The sequence below is a fragment of the Microtus pennsylvanicus genome, chromosome 11 (genome assembly GCF_037038515.1).
Source record: "Microtus pennsylvanicus isolate mMicPen1 chromosome 11, mMicPen1.hap1, whole genome shotgun sequence".
Classification (NCBI taxonomy): Eukaryota; Metazoa; Chordata; class Mammalia; order Rodentia; family Cricetidae; genus Microtus; species Microtus pennsylvanicus.
In genome coordinates, this window is record NC_134589.1 from 85,642,700 (window position 1) to 85,664,175 (window position 21,476).

The following is a 21,476-nucleotide window of genomic DNA, read 5'->3' on the forward strand; positions in this document are numbered from 1 at the left end:
TAGGAGAATGAGCAAAAATTTTAAGAAGTAGCGCAGTTGGTGAAGATCTTTTCCCATTCTGTAGGCTGTGGTTTTGTCTTGTTGACCGTGTCCTTTGCTTTTCAGAAGCTTCCCAGTTTCAGGAGGTCCCATTTCTTAAGTGTTGTTCTCAGTGTCTGTGCTACTGGGGTGTATTTAGGAAGTGGTCTCCCATGCCAAAGATCTTCACCAAGCCCACATTACACAGAGGACTGATCTCCAAAATATACAAAGAACTCAAGAAACTTGACATCAAAAGAACAAATAATCCAATAAAAAATGGGGGTACAGACCTAAACAGAGAACTCTCAGCAGATAAGTCTCAAATGACTGATAGACACTTAAGGAAATGCTCAACCTCCTTAGCCATCATAGAAATGCAAATGAAAACAACCCCGAGATTCCATCTTATACCTGTTAGAATGCCAAGATCAAAACCACTGATGGCAGCTTATGCTGGAGAGAATGTGGAGTAAGGTGAATGCCCCTCCATTGCTGGTGGGAGTGCAAACTGGTATAGCCCCTTTGGAAAACAACAAGGCAATTTCTCAGAAAATTAGGAAACAATCTACCTCAAGACCCAACAATACTGCGCTTGGGTATATATCCAAAGGATGCTCAGTCATACCACAAGGACATGTGCTCAACTATGTTCATAGCAGCATTATTTGTAATAGCCAGAACCTGGAAACAACCTAGATGTCCCTCAACTGAAGACTGGATAAAAAAAAAATGTGGTACATTTACACAATGGAATACTACACAGCAGAAAAATTTTGTGGGCAAATGGATGGATCTAGAAAACATCATATTGAATGAGGTAACCCAGACCCAGAAAGGCAAATATGTACTCATTCATAAGTGACTTTTAGATATAAAGCAAAGAAATACCAGCCTACAGGCTACAACCCCAGAGAATCTAGATAACAAAGAGGTTCCTCTCTAGAGAGACATACATAGATCTACATAGAAAGGAGAAAAACACAAGATCTCCTGAGTAAATTGGGAATGTAGTGGTCATGGAAGAAGGTAAGGGGGAAGGGGGCAGAAGGGAGGGGAGCGGAGAAGAATGTATAGCTCAATAAAAACAATAAAAATAATTTGAAAAAAATGAAAACAAAAAACAAAAAAAAACCAAACCAAAACAACAACAACAACAAAAAGAGGAAGTAGTGCATTCTGGGTGTTTTCAACTTGCAGCCCTGGGCTTTGTATGTTCCAAGATAGCAATGAACGTGTCCCAGCACATTTATAAATGACAAAAATGACATCACAATGCCTAGAGGTTGGACAGGACACCCTCAAGTATATACCAGAAAAGCATCATTTTAACTTAGCAGAATTGGAACAAGCGATAAAATGAAAACATGTCACTAAGTACTCAGGAGGTGACCTGAATCACAGGGGAATAGTAAAAAAAGTAATCATAGGAAGAAAGGTCAGGGCCAAAGAATGAAGATCATTGGGTGTAAAGAGAGGGTTCGGGTTGTCCATGGGCAGTGGAAGAACCATGAAGGTCAGCAATGGTTATGGGTGGGGCTGTCCCATAGGACCAGGTGTCCCTGAGAATGACAGGGCAAGAGAAGGGAGGCTGTAGGAACAGTCGGCATGGAAGGAGAAGGGGAGCCAGGTGATCAGAGAGACCTGGAGGGTGCATTTTGTCAGCAGGCACCCAAATCTGAAATGTGAGTGAGATTTGACTAGCTAGGGGTCTCCGAAGGACTAGGAATGAACTGCTTAAAGGAGGTGCAAGGTCCGTGGAAGAGTGATCACGGGAACATTGTCTATTAGGGAAAAAAAAAAATCTGAGAAACCACAAAATGGCCCATCAATAAGAAACTGATTAAATAAACTGAGCTGCAGCCAAAGAGGGGAATGCTCTTTGGTGATTAAAAACGGTGACGTGCAGCTGCACTCACTGGTGTGAAAGGAGCGCAGGATTTATTATTGAGCGAAACAGGCAAGCTATGAAACCGCATTCATTGTGTAATGTCATTTATCAAAACGACATCCTTAAAATATCCCTCGTAGAGACACTTCTAAGGGGACCTTTGAAACGATGCTCACCCACATGTTAGTGGCACCCTTCTCAGGTGACAGGATCCCATGGAACATTGGCTGTTGTGTGGGCGAGGGAAGGATCTTTATTTCATTTCCGGGTGGCATGGATTTTTCAGCCATAAGCTTTTAAGAGGTTGAATGTTAGACAAGACAAATTCCTAAAAAGTCAAATAGATAGCTGTTGAGTTCTAGCAAGGCAGCTGCAGCCTGTGTGCTGACCTGCAGTGTCCTCATCTGAAGACCAACCCTGCCCAGGGAGAAGATGAGGAAATTTTAGCTGTGAAGAGGAGAAAGAGAGGAGGCACGAATGGTCCAGTAACCTTGTTTCCTCTTCCAGGGTCTTCCTGAGAGCGATCAACAAGTTTGCAGAAACTATGAACCAGAAGTTTCTTGAACACACAAACTTTGAGTTCCAGGTGAGTGTGAAGTGTTGGAGATGCTCAGGGCCATCCTGGCAGCATTGGGCTGATAACTCCATCAACATAACACCTGCAAGCACACAGGAGCCTTGTGTCTCTGGAGATGCTGCAGAAGGGAAGGGGGGAGGGGGAAGGCGAAGCTCTGAAGCATTGGCAGGGACACATATGCAAATGGGACCTCCCACAATAGAGGCTCTCATTTACTCTCCGTCCAGCAGGTACCACCTTTTAAAAATGTAATGTCTTCTTACTGTTTTGTTCATTGGCGCCTAGAAACAGCCAGTCACAGACCCTGAAGTATGATTTACAGTAAAGCTTTCAAGAATATCTCTGTGACTTCCCAATTCCTCTAAAAGTCATTTTGGTGTGTGTGTGTGTGTGTGTGTGCTCAGCCAAGACTCAGGATCTCTGAGACACTCAGGGGGATGATAAGAATGTCCCTGGGGTAAGTGAAGTGATGTCTCTTCTTAGACATCACACAAAGAACACGCTCTTCAAACCCTGATGGGAAAGTCTGTCCTGCTGTGCATGCATGACTGCAGGACCCACCCACACCTCAAGTAAGCCCCTCCAGAAAAGTCTCAACCTTAGAGCCTCTGGTAGTAGAGACCAAGTGAACGGAAGTCACCTAGCATAGTAACTCAGGGCTACGCTGTTTCCTGCCTGCTCGTCTGAGATGCTGTGTTTCCATCACACTGGCCTCTCTAGCTCAGCGGCTCAGGCAAGGATGTCATCCCACCTGAGTGATATGTCTGTAAAATGCCAGCTGCCCTCCCAGCCCAGGAGCATGCTGGGGAAGCTTACCAGTCAGCTGCCCTCAGAATAGTTGCTCCTTAAAGAGCCTGCAGTGCCTGGCTCCTCTCTGAGGTTCGTCCAGTGACCCTGAGGCCATGAAGTCACATCTGGGTCTCTCGAGCTTCTTTGTGGCACTGACTGCCTTTTGAGGTTATCACTCTTGCTCCTGTGTCCCCATACATGTCTTCTTTCCCCCTTCAGGTAAGATGTGACTACACAAGAATAAGAGCCTTGTGTTCTCAGCCACTCTGTGCTCTGTGCCTGGTGCACACTGTGTCCCCTGGGGGAGATGACACCTGGCTTGAGACCCTGCTGGAAAGATGGGTTGAGCCTTTGCCGGGCTGAAGGGATAAAGGTCCTCTTTGAACAAGGTTCTTGCTCTCTCTCCCATGACCTTGCATTCAGATCAGGGACCTGAAGTGACTGATGTTCGTAAGAAGAACAGCTGCCCTTTCCCCATATTTTATATGGCAGGTCATAAGAAATCATGCTAGGGCCATCCAGCTGCCCTGCAAGCTTTAAACTTCTGCCAGCTAGCTTCTTCTCTAAAGTTGCAGGAGTGAGACCCCAAAGCCATACACAGAGAGCTTGAAGTCAATGCAGTGATGTGTTTAAGACTAAAACCTGCAGAGGCTGATGTAGGCTGCCATGTGGAACCATGGTCACACTCTAGATTGAGGGTGTCACAACAGTCTTGGGTGAGGGTTTCTCTCCAGATGATATATCTTTCACAGGGCAATGAAACATGTCACTCTGGCTGTTTAAGATCAAGAGAATGGTTTCCTTTCCCCGAAAATGTAGCACGGATGCCCACAGGCTCCACTTACAAGCCTGTTCAGAGAAGTGGATATTGCCATTGTGTTTGGAGGGACAACATACCCAGGGGCCAGAGAGGCAGTATGTGACCATAAAAAGCCAGCTGGTTTGTCATTTTCCCCTGGTGTCAGCAATTCCAGCCTCAGGACCTGCTGGTCGACTGCCACTCTCCTCCATGGTCTTAGAGAGGTACTTACCCACGACAGGATGAGTTCCAGTCTTCTATGCCATTCTTTTAGGTTTCATACAACTTTCCTGAAAGAAAAATTACATATGAAAGAGCCCTAGGAAACGGACATCCCATGTGTGCAAAGGTTAGACTTACGAATCGTGTGGTTTTAGGTAAAGTACTACACAGCTCTGTGCCTTGGATTCTTCATTGCTAAATGAAGATGCCATTAACGGCTATCTCTTCGAACAGTTCTAGGTGAATTGATTCATGTAGCACACTTAGAATGGTCCCGGCAGCATAAGAGCCATTTAATGAATGTAATCTTGTTAGCATCATTTTGATGGTAGTGATGGTGATGATAATGGTGGTAGTGATGATGGTGGTGATGATAGTGATGATGATGATCGTGATGGCGATGGTGGGGGCCGCAGCAGTGGTGACAGTGGTGGTGGTGCTGATCAGCAGTGACCTTAAAAGCATCAGGGCGAGGGACTCAGGTCAGTTCTTGACAGGCAAGCCAACAGGGAAGCTGCTTTTTGATCACACAACATGGCCCGAGGCTGTCACACCCACAGGATTCTGTAAACGGTGAAATTGAGCTGGGAACACAGAATCAAATAATTCTTTTTAATGAGGCTTCCACAGATATTTAGCGAAAAGTATCCCCCAAACTGGGTCATTTTTCAGTCTCCTCTTTTTCTTTATCCCGCCCCCATCTTTTCCTCCCCCTTGTAAGACTGGATTTGTTTTCTGCACCCTGCCTGGAACACCCAGACTCCTTCTTGTGGGTTCATGTATTATGCATATGATACCAGCAGGAACCGCCTCTGTGCAGAGCAGGGGCCTGGGAAAGGAGATTACCCCCAACCTCTCCTCTAAGTGGTGGTTTTGTAATTCAAAGGGCAAAAAGCCAATAGTTCCATGGGTGCCACTCCGAAGGCACCAAGGCCTGGGCATTAAAGAAATGATGGTTTCTGCTGGGAGCTAAGACCAATGGTCCCCTCTGGATGCTGGGACTTGCTGCTGATTGCTGTCTTCAAGGTCACAGAGATCAAAAGAAGATATGGATTAACCTTGCAGGGCCTGTGCTGAGGGTCCAGGCTACTTCATCATGAAGTTCTGCAACTCCCCTACTAAGCAGAGACTCAAAAGGAAATCAGTGCCAAGGGATATTATTCATTCCTTTGTTTATTGTCATACTATGAACATGGCATCAATGTACATGTCCATCAACAGAGCAAGGCATAAAGGAAATGTCCTATGCGCAGTGGAATACTGTTCAGGCATAGAAAATAAATCCTGTCTTTTGTCTTAGCTTAAATAGATGCTAAGAACATTGTGCTAAGTGAAACAAGCCACATGTAGAAAGACACACACTTGGTGAGTTTGTTCGTTTGTAGAGTCTATGAGAGTCAATTTTGTGAAAGTAACTATGTATATCTTAAAGTACCTAGACTAGAGACATTTACCACAAAGAATCAATGAATGTTTGGGTAGTGGATATACAGTGATATACTTGTATCTAAACTTCCCATTGGAACCTGTGGGTTTGTACCACGATCATGTGGTAATTCAACGCTTTTTAAAGCAACAGAGTTCAGGAGTGAGATCTACTTGGCTCTCAATGCTATATTCACCAGTAGGATGGAGCAATTTTCTTCCTTGTAGCCCTCAGTTTTTTGATGTCTAAATGAGGAGAAAAACACAAATTTTGTCATTTCTGAAAGGGATTTGACTTTTATTATTTTTAAATTGTGTATATGTATGTGTGGTACTCACAGAGAGACCAGAAGAGGGTACCAGATCTTCGTGAGTCAGTTGTACATTGCTGTATAGATACTGCAAACTGAACCCAGATCCTCCACTAGAGCAGCCAGGGCCCTTAACCACTGAGCCATCTCTCCAGCTCTTCAGAGGGGTTGATAAGAATACATAGAAAAATTTTTTGTGGCCATTCACTGTGAACTCATTTCACAAATACTGCTGTGATACACGCTGGGTCAGGCATACAGCTAAACATCCTATATATCAAGGTGATCCAAGTAAATGAAGTCTTTGTCTCTATGACCTTTACATTCAGTAGTGAAGATTGAAAGCAAAGTCTTTGCTTTAGAATATGTCATGAACACTGTGCACAGAGTGTAATGAGGATGGATGCCAGCAGATTTGCTTTAGTGTACATTACTGGGAAGGCTGATGTAGGAATTGATATCTAAACCTGTATTGCTAGAGTCCATGGGAGTTTTCTGGGCAGGATTTCCTCATTTAGTCCTTATAACTACACCCTTTGGGGCCCATTATCCTCATTTTCCAGGTGAAGGAACCTGAAGGAACAGAGTCTCAAACAGGTAGGGTAGCATGCTCCTGACAGTGGAGATGGTAATTAGATCGTAGCCATGGAAAGCATCCGGGCAGTAGCCACAAAAACAAACAGTAAAGAGGGCTACTTGTCTCTGTCCTGAGGCTCTGTGATTCTAGTCCTAGGAATGGAGACCACACAGAGAGATTCTCAGCAGAAAGAGGCTCCAGTGAGGGGGGTTAGTGCAGTGCTAGGGCTGGAGGAAGAGAAGTGGGGCCAAGGTCATGTCTATGTGTAAGGGAAGGGTTGAAGGTGAAGAAGAAACCTTACAGCAAGAATACTATGAGGCACGGAAAGACAGTGAAGCAGATCCCTGTCAGTACTGGAGAATCATAATATGGACAGGTAAAGAGAAAAAGCCGAGAACACTATGCCTGTTTGTGAAGGATGCCCACCTGTGTATTTATTGAGACACGGAAGTTCTCTGAGAAGATACCAAGACATTACTTCCTTTTTCCATTAGGCTATGCTTCAAGACAGGTTAGAAAAATGATGTTTTGTTATTGAAACATTTGCTCTTTGCACTTTGAAAAAGCCATATGTATGTTACTTTTATGACTTTTTTTGGTTAATTAAAAATAACTAAATTCTCCTTGTGTCCACTAGTGATAGAGCTGTGTGTGGTCACGTGACATATCTGGTTCTTAGGGTTTCTTGCTTTGACATTAAGCTGTGTACTCATGGAAAATGGGGACCCCCAGCCTGATATTCTCTGAAATTAGACCTCTAGGCTTGTGGAAGGTATGACTTTGAACAGTCATGACCACGGCAGTGATGGTTGTTTGCAGCCTGTCATGGGCCTGATTGAATCGGAAGGTAACCGATTCCACGGCAGGGGAGTCTCTCTTGCTGCTGGGTCTGTCCTTTTGCTACACAGCATACAAAGACTTAGCAAGCCAGGCATCTTAATACACTTCCCCTTGAGCATCCAAATGGCTAGGCTCCGCTTTGGTACAAAAGAATCCACTTGGATAATGAAAAGGAAACAACAATGACACCGACAGATTCTTGCATGCTCTCACTGTGGTTCACGCCTGGTAGACACATCATCTCACTTTGCCTTCACTGCAGCCCACTGCAGTGAGTACCGGGTCACCCCAGCTTTGCAGATGAGTTTGCCGAGGTTCGATAACACCCAATCTGGACCTCCATCTTCCCCGTCTGTGGCCCACATCAGTATTGTCATCCCCGTGCTCATCCTTCTGAGTACTTTCCATATGGATGTATTGAGTGTTTGTTCTGCTCTGGCTCACCGCCAGCTGGGGGAGCGGATTCCACCAGTCTCCTTCCCAGTCAGCAGCAGATCATACGCCTGGAAAACTTACAGCAGCTGAGGACATACAAGCTGGTAGAAAGGGAATCACCCTCACCGAGTGTTTTTTGGTACCCATGTCTCTAGGCTTGACTCCCTCCCCCACTGAAGGTGTGACGCTGCTGATAGTCCCGGAACCAGGCTTCAAGATCGTTGAACAGAGAGGAAGGCAAATGCAGAGCACTTTAAGTCAGAATGGATTACAGGCTGGCTCCTAAGAGCTGTCAGGTTGATCAGGGAGGGTGCTATCGCAGGAAGCTCTGATTTCCCGAGTAGTCTTAACTCTCACACACCTATAATTTCAGGGCAGGAACCAGCTCACCAGTTGGGGTGAGTTATTCATCTTTCAAAAACCAAATCAACAAAAAGCACCACCGCCACAAGAACCTAGCTCTAAAATTCTCCTCCGGCAAGCCCATTGTCAGAGAGGGGAAAGGCATGGCCAGCGCCTGGAGAAAGCCATTCATTGTCCTTGCTTTGGCCAGAATGTTAATTTCAGAGTCTGTGCCAGTTAGGAAATTGCAGAGCACACAATTAAACTGGCCTCGCCTCTGTCATCTGCCATCTTCATAAATTATTCACGTCACACCGTGTTTAATATGCTTCCCCTCTTTCAGGCCCTCTCCATAGCGGTTCTCCTCTTTCTTTCACAGCTGTGGAACAACTATTTTCATCTGGCAGTGGCTTTTATCACCCAGGACTCTCTGCAGCTGGAGCAGTTCACGCACGCTAAGTACAACAAAATCCTGAATAAGTAGGTTGCATTCTTGGATCTCCTGAGGGGGGCAGGGCGTCATGAAATGCACTGGAATGGGGTTTGAAGCCGGTATTTTTTGCTTCTTCCAGGTACGGGGACATGAGACGGCTCATTGGCTTCTCCATCCGTGATATGTGGTATAAGCTTGGTGAGTAGGTGTGCCTGTGCTGGAAAGATGCATCTGCCTGCTTCCAGTGCCTTCCTGAAGACCAACCTCCACCCTGTTCTTCCCCGTGAATCTGCTTCTGTGTGATGTTCCTGAAGACCTATGGAGTCAAACAGGAATTTGTAGGAGGGAGGAGAAGGCAGGGCTGCTGTGGGAGTGGTCCAATACGTCACGGGAATGCTTGTTGCTGATTGGAGGTCACTGTTCTACATCCTGCTTCTTGTGTGATGTGGCCCCTGAATACATTTGGACCTCACGGGGTGGGAGAACGGATCCTCCCAGGAATGACTCTCAAAGCTGCCCGTGGTCACAGTGACTTAAGGACTGGCTTGTGGTTCATGGTGAAGGGAGAGATGAGAGGGAGGGACCATTGCTGACATTCCGAGTGAGGCATGGACTAAAGAGATCCTATAGAAATTTCAAAGCGCATCCTTTAGGGCCACCTCCTTTCTCTTACTGATCCGGAAACTCGAAGTGGGAAGTTGCTTTCTTGAGCTTGGACAACCAGAAGTCTCAGAGTGGAGTTTTCATTCTGTAAGCACAGTGGCCATTAATCTTGCTTATGGATTGAATATTGCATGAAAGATAGATGGATAAGTCAGTGAAGAGAGAGCGAGTCCGTCTCTGACATTTGGTTTTCTCTTTGACTCTTGTATACAATTCAGTTGTTCTGCCCTGGGCTTATTTATTGGCCCTCAGCAGTAGAGACATTGATAAGGGGATTTGCCTCTTGGCTTTAACCTCTATGACCATCCTGGACTTTGTTTCCCACTTCCCCAGAACTCTTCATGTGTTCTGGCCCCCAGAAGATGCTCTGGGTAACTTTTAGAGTAAGATCTATCCTCTGCTAGGAGGGGGCATATAGTACAGTAGGTAGAATACCAGTATGGTTTCTGTGGATGTTGGTGACATCAGACCCCAGCTAAGACCACACACTTAATGATAGGGAAGTCACGAGTTGGCTCATGACTAAAGCAGAGCAAAGGACCTAGGCCCAGAACAGACTGCTGCAGGTATGCTTGGGGCCTTGCCAAGTCATGTACAAGCTACCATCGAGCAAGAGAATTTAACATTCCTTGGCCTAAGTAAAGGAATTAACACTGTCTCACAAAGTCCCTGTAAAAGTCTTAAGAGAAAGACTGCAGTGAATATAGCTGTGGAGGTCTGCACACATACGTCAAAATTTTTATTCCTATTCTTATTCTGGTCCAATAAGATGGAACCTAATTGGGCTGAATCTCAGTCCAGTATATACCATAAGACTCAAAGAATGGGGTCCAGACAGCAATCTGAAAGAGTGAAGTAGAGAGAGCCCTGTAACCCATAGAGATTCTACAGGGCAGGTATTGCCAACATTCGGAGCAGGATAACCTTTGACTGTAGGGGCCATCGGTGGGTGCTGGGCCTGAGCTCTATCCTCTAAGTTGCTGGTGGCACTGTCCCCAGTAGTGGCTATCAAAACCTCTTTAGATATTATGATGTTCCCCTAGGAGATATTTTCTTATCATGTCCTATGTCTGGCAACTTTGAATAAGGACAGGGCTATCAGAAATACCTTGTCTCACTTCTCATTTGTGTTAGCTAGCTTTTTATAACTAGGATCAGAATAGCCAAGACCATTCCTTCATTTGCCTTGTGGTTTCAGAGGCTTCAGCCCACCCACCCTTGGCTCTGTGAATTCAGAGCTTGTGATGAACCTCACGGCAGCTCAGGGGTGTGCAATAGAGACTCCTCGGATCATGGTGGAAAGGAAATGAGTTGGGGGTGGCAAAACACAGTCCCATCCCTACCCTACAATGACACACAGCCACAGACCTACTTCTTGCCACCAGGCCCTGCCCCTTAAAGTTTAATTCTCCTCCAGAAAATACTTGACATTAGCTAGAAGCCAAGCCTTAGCCCGTGTGGAACATTGTGTGTTCCAAACCTAACACCATTGCTTTGCAATAGAAAAAGGAAAGAAAGAAAACAGAAGGCAATGTAAGTGCAGACACGTGTGAGGGGAAGCAAGGGCCAGGAGCAAAGTATTGCTAACCGACTTCAGCAGACAGCAGCCACCAGTGGCTGCAGCTCTCCAGCCCCTTGCTATCTGGCTAGAATGCAGCTCATCACTACCACATCTTCCGATTTTTCTTTCAAAAGAAGCCAAAAACCTGATTCTTTCAAGGCATTTCCCAGTGTGTGAATATCAATGATGACTAATTGAATGTTTTCAAAATATTGCATGCTCCCAGCAAGAGAATGGCTTCCCGCTTTGCATACTGTATTCCTACCAACAGAGACTAGCTGAAGCTGCGGTGGGCCTCTACTCCCAGCTCCCCACCCCAGGCTCTGTCAGAATCACAGAACAAGGAGCTCTGCTCTGTTGGTTGCAAGAGGCTCCACACAGCCTGCTTCTCCTCTGAACATCCTTCACTGCACTCTTTTACACCCAGAAGATTTTATTTAGATATAGATTATGTTTTGGCAGGGAGTCTTGTACTTCCAATTATGCTGATGAATGAAAAGCTGTTACCAAATATTCCACCTGCTTAGAATCACAGAACACCAGAGCTGGAAAGGGCCCTTTAGAGATCATATTGTCCAGCATTTTTCAAACATTTATTTTTAGCTGAGGGCCAATAAAAAGAAGACTCCATGCTCAATAAGTAAATGGGATAGGCAGCAGAAATATTGTAATTAAAGTGAGCAGGGGACACAAGTCCTGTTATAAATGGCTGACTCCCAGTGCCAACCCCTGAGAACAGCTGGGTAAGGGGTTTTATATGATCTGACCCTTGGTTTTACCAGTGAGGAAACTGAGGCTCAGAGAGGAGAAAGGGCTCATACATAATCACTTAGTGGACTAGAGGTAGGAACCAAACAAACATGCTGGCAGGAGAGCTTGCTCAGACACATCACAGATTTCTTTGCTACTCAAAATGCCTGAAGAATGAATTAGCACAATTAAAAGACCTATTTAGGGATCACAGGGAAAAAGCCATGGATTGCGACTGCCCTCGGTGATGGTATTTGCTGGGGGTGGCAAGGAGTTTCTGAAGAGCAATTGTGAGAACACAGAGGCCCAGGCCACTCTATGTGAAGGGGACTAGAGGTGGCCTCTGGCATTGTCATCTAAATGCTGTATTCCCATACCACACTGCTAAAGATCTGATCGTGGAGAGCAGCACTGCAGCACTGTGTTGGTCTTCCCTAAATGGCTTCTTGTTCAGACAAATGATGGTTACTGCAGGAAACAGAAATCAAAGGAAACTGTGCCAAAAGAAACACCCTTCACCTCTTGGCCAGACTTCTGAGGAAGAAGAAAGCACATCATTCTGAAGGGGTCTTCCTGGTGTATGTGGGTAGGTGTGTGAGCACACCCACGCACACACACCCCAGGCTTCCATTCACTAGTGACATGGCTACCCTCTTTTTCCTTGTCTCTTTCGGGAATAAGAACAGAAATCCGAGGCAGGGAGGATGAGTGGCTGCGTCATTGACATCCTCCCCTGTTGCTCCATGGGATTCTGGGGTTAGCGCACTAATGAGATTAGCTTGATAATCCTCACCAGGGCCAAGCTCTGAGTTCATTAGGGACCGATGTGGTGAGACCACTACACAGCTAATGACGGGCTTGAAAGGGCAGCTCATGGAATAGCTGAGCTCTCAGTAGTAGCTTTTGCTGAGGGCGCATGCAGTAGCTCTTCTTTTCCTAGCTGACTGGATCATGATAATGGTTTTGTTTCTGTTTTTAGAATTGAAATTTGTTCAGCTAACAATGTCTCGGAGTAGATGGTGATCGTGTGACCCGGATCTGTCCCACAAAGAAAAAAAAAACCCAGCAGAAACATGTTTGTGTGTATTTAACAAAGTATTTCTTCAGAGAGAAATGGGGGCGGAGGAAATGGGAAGAGGGGAGAAAGGACTCAAAGAGCCCAGCACATCATTATTTTGCTCTTCTTCTTTCTGGAGAATGACATGATGGCTGGAGAGACCGCAATCATGTTGACGCCTTGAGGACACAGTCACGTGCTGAGGATGGAGGTGACACTTGTTCTGTCTTCTTAGATTCCCAGCTCTGAACTGACTGTCTTCTGAGGTTTTGTTAAGGAAGAAAATGAGAGCTTTAGGGTTAGCCTCGGTAGCCAGATTTTCATGATACCTCTAATGAATAGATCAGCTCATTTGATCTCATAGGTCATGTAGCTCTGGCAGGTCAGCTGAAGCAGAAGGACACACCCAAGGTCAGCGAGCAACGGTTCCTTGAGCTGTCCTTAGAAGAATTCGTCTTTGTACCCCAAGCCTCATGTTCTCATGAATAATTTTTCCAAAGAGTTAACATTTTCAAATGACATGAAATAGCCAACTGTTTTCCAGAGAATACTGATAATAAGTAAATCATAGTGCATGCTAGTATTTGAAATTGTGCTTTAATGCCAGCAGCAATCAAGAGACTCAGCATCAGTATCTTCTTCTTATTAGGAAAGTCTGTAGCAGCCATGTGATTACAGAGAACTAATTGCAAGGCTCATCTCAGACTTGAAGGTTATTTAACAGTCATTCTTCTGGGAAGGGTATAGGCATGTGTGTGTTCACGCTTGCATGTGTGTTGACCTGAGAAAGGAGGCATGTCATGAGAGTTTTTGGCGAGGAAGACTACTTAGTGTTAGGAGCGCAGCCATTTAAGGGTTTGTGCCTTTTGTGTTTTAGGGTCCTGGACCAATGCCAATGGTATAGGTTTCTAACACTGGATTTCTGCTGAGCATGGGGTAATGCCCATTTTGCTAAAATGACTTTGCATTTAACCTTCCCACTTTCCCTTGGTTTAATGTCAGGCTGATGTGTTAACTGTCATCATGGGAAAAAAAGACAGTAACTTCCTGACCACATGTGTGGGATGACCATACCTGGCAAGCCCAGGAGCACAGCTGGGCTGTTTCTTTTTATACACTTTCTTCATAACCAAGTGGACTGATAGCGGGAGGGTTGAGGGGAAATAGGGCGTGACTCATATCCTATAAGGAAGAAGCTTCTGTTTAGATGGGGGCATTTAGAATATTGCTGTTTAAGGTGAAGCAATAGAGTTTCAGAGACCATGGTGGAAATGTCTCCTAAAGCAGGGCAGAGAGTGAGTGGCCCACCTCAGGGCTGAAGTAAAGATGCAACAAGGCAAGAGTTCCAGGAAGCTGGCCTAAGCAAACAGGCTGCTTGAAGTGGGATAGCAGGCTGCCCAGAAGAAATACGGAGTGGGGTTAGAGGAAACATCCATCCACACATCCATACACTTAATAGCAAACACTGAGCACTGTGGTGGACCATGGTACTTTAAATGGCAAAGGGTGCAAGTATTGTGATCAAAGTAGGGACTCTTGTGGTGAGGGTGTCTTGGGTTATCCAGATGGGCTTATGCAATTATAAGGTCCTTGAATATGAAGAGAGAGGCAGAAAAATGAGAACTAGAGAAGTCTGAGGAAGGCCCAATAAGGGTTAAGGTGAGAGGTCGTAAACCAAGGGATAGGAGACTCTAAACCTGACAGGGAAAGGAAACACATTCTCTCTTGGACTTCTGACCTCGGTCATGTGTGTTCTTCCTTGGTGTTTTAGTACAATAAAACCCATTTTAGACTTTTGTTCTCTAGGAGTATGAGAAAATGTGTTTGAAGTCATCAGTGAGTTGTGACTAACCACATCAATAACAGGAATCCAGTACAAGCACCTACTAAAGGTCATGTGACTGACATTAAAACTGAATACAGTTGAACAACACAGGCCTGTCCTCATTGACTGGGTCGTACCACTGAGAAGTCGAATATTGGTTGCAATCCTTTGATTCATGTCTGTAAGGATGAAATAGCTGTAGAGTAAAGCCTATGAGGACCATGCAGAGTGAGTGTCATGGACCACTCCAACAAGGAGGAGCCAAAAGCTCTTCTTTCTATTGACCTGTCCTGTTGGGGTAGAACGTGAGCTGTAAGTCTTATTTTAAATACATTAGTACCTACACTATCAGACTATTCAAAAGGCCTGGACATGGCACTGCCTATAATGCCAACACTTGGGAGCTGCAGACAGGACGATCAGGAGTTTGATTTAATCATCAGCTATATAGGCCAACATGGGCTGTAGGAGACCCTGTCCTAAAAGACAAAGGAAGGGTAAGAGAAAGAGAGACTTAAAAGGAACAATGAATTAATTTTAACTACACAAATGTACTTTATGATGGGGATTACATTCTAATAAACTCAGCATAAGCTATTGTAATAAGATATGTAAGTCGGAAATATATCACAAATCCTCATCCAACTGAGTAACCCAGCACCCTGGAGTTTTGACGACCTTTGCTCCCAGTGGTGAAGCTTCCTGGAGTACAGCTTTCTGTATCTGCCTGACATCAAGAGCGAGGACTGAATTGTGTATCACTAGCCTGGACAAAAAGGATCCAAATTCAAAATCCAGGATGCAGAGCTGGAGATGTAGCTCAGAGGTAAAATGCTTGCCTGGCATCCATAAGGCCCCAGGTTCAAGCCCAGCAATGAAAAAAAAATTCAAGACAATTTCTATAAAATATACTTTGCTTTAGTAGTAGCTTTGAAGTTGAATACTTAATCTCATAAACCAGGAATGGTCTCTATTTTATTTAACTTCATATTTCAAAGTTGTATGACTTTTAAGAGATGATCGGCATAAAACATCTTCAAGGTTTTAAAATATTTTATTCTTGGGTAGATTTTTTTGTATGCTCAGACTACATTGACCCCTGGATAGTCATACCTCAATTGTTCAAAAGACAGCAGCTCACAGCATCTACAATGAGCCTTAGCATCCTAAAGAATGCCTAGGAGTTTATTCTCATGAGCATGTGTGGGATTGGACTCAGAGAGGAGAGTGAGGCTGAGGCCATTTGTGAAGCCCAAGGGAGAAGAGGCAGGATATACTGGAGAAGCCGAGGACAGGGTACGGAGGGAAGGCAGGTGCAAGGCATGAATAGGGCACAAAGGGGCCTCCAGCCAATGGCCTGCAGAGTGCAATGCCTTCTACCCGTCTGTGAAGGTGGACCAGGCAGCATCCAATGGGCCCGAGAGCAGTGTGGAGGACCGTGAGTGTCAGAGCAGTAAAAGAAAATCCATCTGCATCCTGTCCCTCGTTAATTCTTTACAATAGGAGTGAATTAAAGTATAAAGCAAAAAGCTGAGTAGTCTATAAGTTCCCATTAAAAGGCCCAGTGGTTTTCACATGGAATGTTATTTTGTTTTAGTTCTCCTCTTTCTAGAACCTGATACAGCGCTGAGCCCAAAGGACCACCCCCACCCCCACCCACTGTGCCACCATCTTTATTTAGCATTAAGGCTACTGAGTTCCCTCAGGTCCCATATATTGAAAAGCCCCATGTTTCTGTGTTTCTATTCACTGTTTAACCTTCTACCATGTACCATGTGTTTCTAGAGGTCCAGGGAGGTTGAGTGATGAGAGCTGACCATGGGAGTCAGTGTCAGAGACTCCATAGGCCGGAGGGAAGCAGGGCTAGGCACCTCCCAGAGCTGCCGGGATAGTTTTCCAGGCTGAAGCTGAAAGGCTAGCCAGCTATCCTCACTCTTCTCCCTGAGAACACAGTGATGTTTTCTTGATTTGGAAATGCCCAGGAGGTCTACCGGACTCTGAAACCCAAGATGTCATAACTTGCCCTTGTTGTACATGTCAGGGTCTGTGGTAACATGTAGTGAGCCACATAGTCTGCCCCTTCTGTCCTGCAGTAGCCTCATGGGATCTGCAACCTCTTCAGCTCCCTTCTAAAATTCCCAACGATTTCCTATCTTCCTTTCCTTGCCCATGATCTCAGATCCTCTGTGTTCAGTTGTCAGTCTTCCCTGAAGGAATGACAGGCAAGTACCGTTGAGTTGATGAGCAACTCAGGTGGGAACACACAGGGCCGCTTTACATCCACACAGGTAGGCTTTCCCTGAACTCCCGGAACTCAATCCTCCCAGCACCCAGCCCTGCCACACCTGGAGTTAACCTGCTGGCTCCCCGGCATTTTAAATGCCATTTCTAATTGCTATCTCTCCCTGGTAGTATCCAGCATCTAATATATATATATATATCTCAGACCAATCCCTCTATTTCTTCCCCCCATATAGCAGCAGGTGTGTTTCTTGAATGAGAATTCTTTTCTTCCAAATGAGTTTCTCTTCAGTTAGTTACAAATGTGTTATCTCTGTGAGCTTGTGTGCCTATGTACATAAAGATATACAAATCCATGCTCTCCTTTGGCTATTTAGACAAGAATTCTAATGTGCTGATTTTTTTTTTTTGTATAAAGGAATAATATTTCTTTGGGGGACAAAGTTAAGTGCCTTTGCAACCACGGTGTATTTAAAGATCAGCATCTCTCTTCTCTTCTTTCCCCATTCTCCCAAATACCTCAACAGACTACATAGAAAACAGGTCAAAAATATCAAAATATATTGCCAGTCTACAGCATCTCCATCCTTCATTTACAAGCGTTTTAAAGATATCCCTATCGCCCCGGCACCCTCTGATATTCTACAGGCCTTCGTTGCATAAGCAGCCATCCCCACCCGCCGTTGCTTATCTGACAGCTCCAATTTACCTTCTGCCTAATATTGCACTCGACTTTGAATTTTAAAACCCTCCTGTTGTTTGAAAAGGATCTTGAAGGACAAGGTCAGAAGCCTGTGTTAGCAACTACTACAAACCAGGAGGAAGAAGTAAGAGTATTTTCCTTTTGTCTGCTTGGGCTAAAGTAAGGAACTGAGGTTCGAGTTTAATCCAAATGCCTTCAGAGATAGAGCTGATTGCCCAGAAACGCATTTCTGTGCCGTTCAACTCTGCCTGACTTCCTCATTTACTTCCCATAACTGCAGGTTTCTTCGGACGATGCCTTTTCCCCTGGATTTGGGGGGAAATCCTCCAACATGACAGTTAAGGCTGAATGAGAATTGATTTCCAATGACCTTTCCTCTCAGTTCCTTTTCCCACTTTAATCAAAAGAAGCCGTGCCAGGCGGCACACGGTGCCGCCTGAGTTTCTATATCCTCAGGAGCCCTTTGTCCCGTGTCCTTCCTCACAGTGGAGGAAACCAGGCAGGCTCCTGCGCTATAGGGTGCAAGGGGAAAGAGGGGCCACTACCCATGGCATAGGCATGGTGTCAGCTTCTAGGGGGCCACCGCTGGGATTTGTCTACCGTCACTCCCTGGGGACTCTGCAGTTCCTAGGTGCTAATCTTCCTTCTTCACCTCTGGGATGGCATCACGTTCTGGGGCACTTACTGAACTCGGCTCAACAGGCTGCCTTCTGTGGTTCTTTCTGAGAAAGCAGCATGGTGACAACAGTTAATGCTCTGTGACATAGGTCATGTGACATGCACTGACCTGGCAGCTCACTGAATAATGGCTCTTTTGTAAGGGGGGAGAATATGAATATAAGTGTGCATACATGGTATGGAATACATATGGAGCCCAAGGACTACTTTAGGTACTACTTTAGTTGGTCCCCAACCTCCGCCATGTTTGAGATGGGATCTCCTTGTCATGCTTCTATTGCTTATACCAGACTGGCTTGTCTGCCAGCTTCTGGGATTCTCCTGTTTTGTCTTCCCATCCCCTCATAGTATCGCTGAGCTCATATACACTTGTGCTACATGTCCATTTTATTATTATTAATTTTTTAATATACCACTCCCAGCACCCCCTTACTTCCCCCCCCCACACCTTCCCCTACCGCCAAACATTGCTCCACAGAGAGGGTAAGGCCTCCCTTGGGAAGTCAACGAAGTTTGTCCCATCATCTTGTTAAGGCAGGACCAAGCCCCGCCCCCCACTGTGCCTAGCCTGAGCAAGGTATCTCTCCACAGAGAATGAGCTCCGCAAAGTCAGTTCATGATTTAATTAGGGTTAGATCCTCGTCCCACTGCCAGTGGCCCCACATACTACTCAAGCCCCACCATTGTCACCTGCATTCAGGGGGCCTGGTTCAGTCCTATGCATGCTCCCTATTGCCAGTCTGGAGTGAGTCAGTGAGCTCCCACACAGAAACTTATGGGGATACATGTCTGACTTTTACATGGGTTCTGGGGATTCAAACTCAGGTCCTCATGCTTGGGCAGTAAACCCTTTTGCCCCCTGAGCCATCTCCCCAGCCCATGACTCATTATTTTTAAAAATGACTTTATGACGTGAATACTATTGTTAGCTTAAGCTGTAGGTAAGGACATTGAGTCTCCAAGCGGTGAGACACACTTGTTCAACATGGCACATCTAGTTGATACAATTCCATTTACAACTTGGGGAAGCCAGGCTCCAGAACTGGTGCCCTTAGGCGTTTCATCTGTCGTGGGGTGCTGAATCTGCCTGGTCCTGTGCCAAGTGCACACAGACATGATCTCACACGCTGAGTCTGCTCAGCCTCTGGTGAGACACATGTCCATGTCAAATAGCTAATGACTGAGGAGCCAGGCAAAGCGTTTTCCTCAGTGGATAGGCACTGCCTGGGTTTCGAATCTGCTCTCCATTCAGACCCACCAAGATGATGAGAACAGGAACAGGTTTCTGCCCTCGTGGAGTCCAGTACGGGAAGCAGGTGTCAATCAAATGAGTCTATAAGTAAGGATGTTTCACAGTTGGGTGAAAGGTTGGGGGTGGGCAGAGTAGGTATCAGTCTAGCTGGGGTGAAGGGTGAAAAGCAGGGGGGCGTGCCTGTATTCCTGTGTTGGAGCTAAGACGGGAGCCACCCAGGGGAAATGGGATGAAGGAGAAGAGCAGAAAGCAGCAGGGAAAGCATTCTTAAGGAAGGCCTTGGAGCTACAGAAGCCAGGCAAACACGTGGCACTGGAGCCAAGCTAGCGTGGCTGAACTGCAGACCAAAAGGGCATGGCCTGCAATGAGGCAGAAGGCATCAGAGGTCCATCTGCCTGAAAGTGCTGTTTTAAATCCCCCTAACCAAGCTGTTCTACAGCTTCTTAGGAGAGACGTGCTTTTCTTGTTTCATAGAGCCCGCTGTTAGAAACGTTTTATCCAGACCTCGGAAGCACGGCTTACGATGCAGACAGATTTAACTCCAAACATGCTTGCACACCCACCGCCCTCGCTTCTCTTCAGTTAGGGCTGTGTGTTGCAGAGGCGTGATGCAGGTGGAAGCCCTTGCAAACACTGATGCACTTAAACATGCCGTTGCTCTCAGCCTTCCCAAACACTGAAGCACTTACCTGTGCCCTCACTATCAACCTTCATACGCTATTGGCCTTCACAAAGGGGGCTTGTTTGGGATGATGCGTGTTCCTCTCTTGGCAAGCCATCCTATACATAATGTTCAAAGCTGCCTGTCTCCTGGTAAACAGCTACAGAAGAGTTAACTCCTGTTTTGACTTTCCTCCTCCTTTCTTCCTTTCCCCGGCTTCCGGGAGCAGGACCTGTCTGTCCATCATGGAATTGTTTCATGTGCCCCTGTCCCTCTTCTTTTGCAGGCCAGAACAAAATCTGCTTCATCCCTGGCATGGTGGGACCTATATTAGAGATGACACTTATCCCTGAGGCTGAGCTCAGGAAAGCCACCATCCCAATCTTCTTCGACATGATGCTGTGTGAATATCAAAGGACTGGGGCTTTCAAAAAGGTAAAAAAGAAAAAGAAATCAAAGCTGGAAATTCACGCCAGAATCCCTAACTCTCGGCCCATTTTCCCCATAATGATACCCTCGTTCCATCTGCCTGTACATCATTCGGAGGCTTCAGTAGGACAGGGACATTATTCGTGTGCCCAGAATGAGCTGGCAAATCACATTTGGTCAATTCTCTCACAGTTTCTACCTGAGGCCAAGATGGAAACGCACTCTTTTGCTCTGTTCTTGTTCCATCCCATTCTCAAGATGCGGGAATCTTACTTCCGGACCCAGCGACTACCTAAATGTGCTTCTTAGGTGCCGCTCCCGCCATATCACGCTCGCTTCCAACCTTGTCTGGCACTTCATTTTCCTGAATGACTTTGGAAATCTGTTATCTAGAGGAAGAAAAAATCCTATTAGCCAAGTGTCACACTCAGCCTGCACTTCGGAGTGGACAGCAAATGGAGTTAGAGGCCTGTCACTCAAGAGGCATCTGTGTGTGTATCGGGTCCTCAAGGTTTTCTTCAGCATGTCAGCCAGAACTCACATAAAATGCAAGAATTCTCAGTTAAGTGTTTTCCAATGAATGGGATAGCAGGCATTATCAAGGCCAAATCATTCTAGAAGTTTGGGCAGGAGTAGAAATTGTCTGTGCGCATAGCAGGGGCCTGAAGCATTTAGTCACTTCCTTGTTTAGGCAGGTTGCTGCCAAAGCCACTGCAAGGCAGCCTGAGTACTTCCCTTACATTTTGATGACTTCCCATGAGCCCCACCCTCTCATCCAGTTGAAGCTCTATGTTCTGCACCTTCACCAGCATTTCTGCCTCTTCCTTCAAGCCCTGTCTTGCCTCCCAAGAATCCTGCTTGAAAGACTTCTGTAAAAGACATATTCCAAACTCCCTTTCCTGTGGATCCTTAGATGAACCATATTTCTTTTTCTTTCATCTGAAAGGCTTTTTAAAATTATATTTATTTTTTATTAAGCTATATATTTTTCTCTGTT

General features: G+C 45.7%; 1 protein-coding gene across 1 annotated transcript in view; it reads left to right on the forward strand.

Moving 5' to 3' along the window:
- Nucleotides 1-21,476, forward strand: part of Dock2 (dedicator of cytokinesis 2) — a 400,319-nt gene that overhangs the window by 320,197 nt on the left and 58,646 nt on the right. The window contains exons 30-33 of the mRNA XM_075941339.1: nucleotides 2,417-2,495; nucleotides 8,606-8,706; nucleotides 8,799-8,857; nucleotides 20,337-20,485. Of these exons, the coding sequence (XP_075797454.1) occupies nucleotides 2,417-2,495; nucleotides 8,606-8,706; nucleotides 8,799-8,857; nucleotides 20,337-20,485 (388 nt within the window). The remainder of the gene's footprint in view (nucleotides 1-2,416; nucleotides 2,496-8,605; nucleotides 8,707-8,798; nucleotides 8,858-20,336; nucleotides 20,486-21,476) is intronic.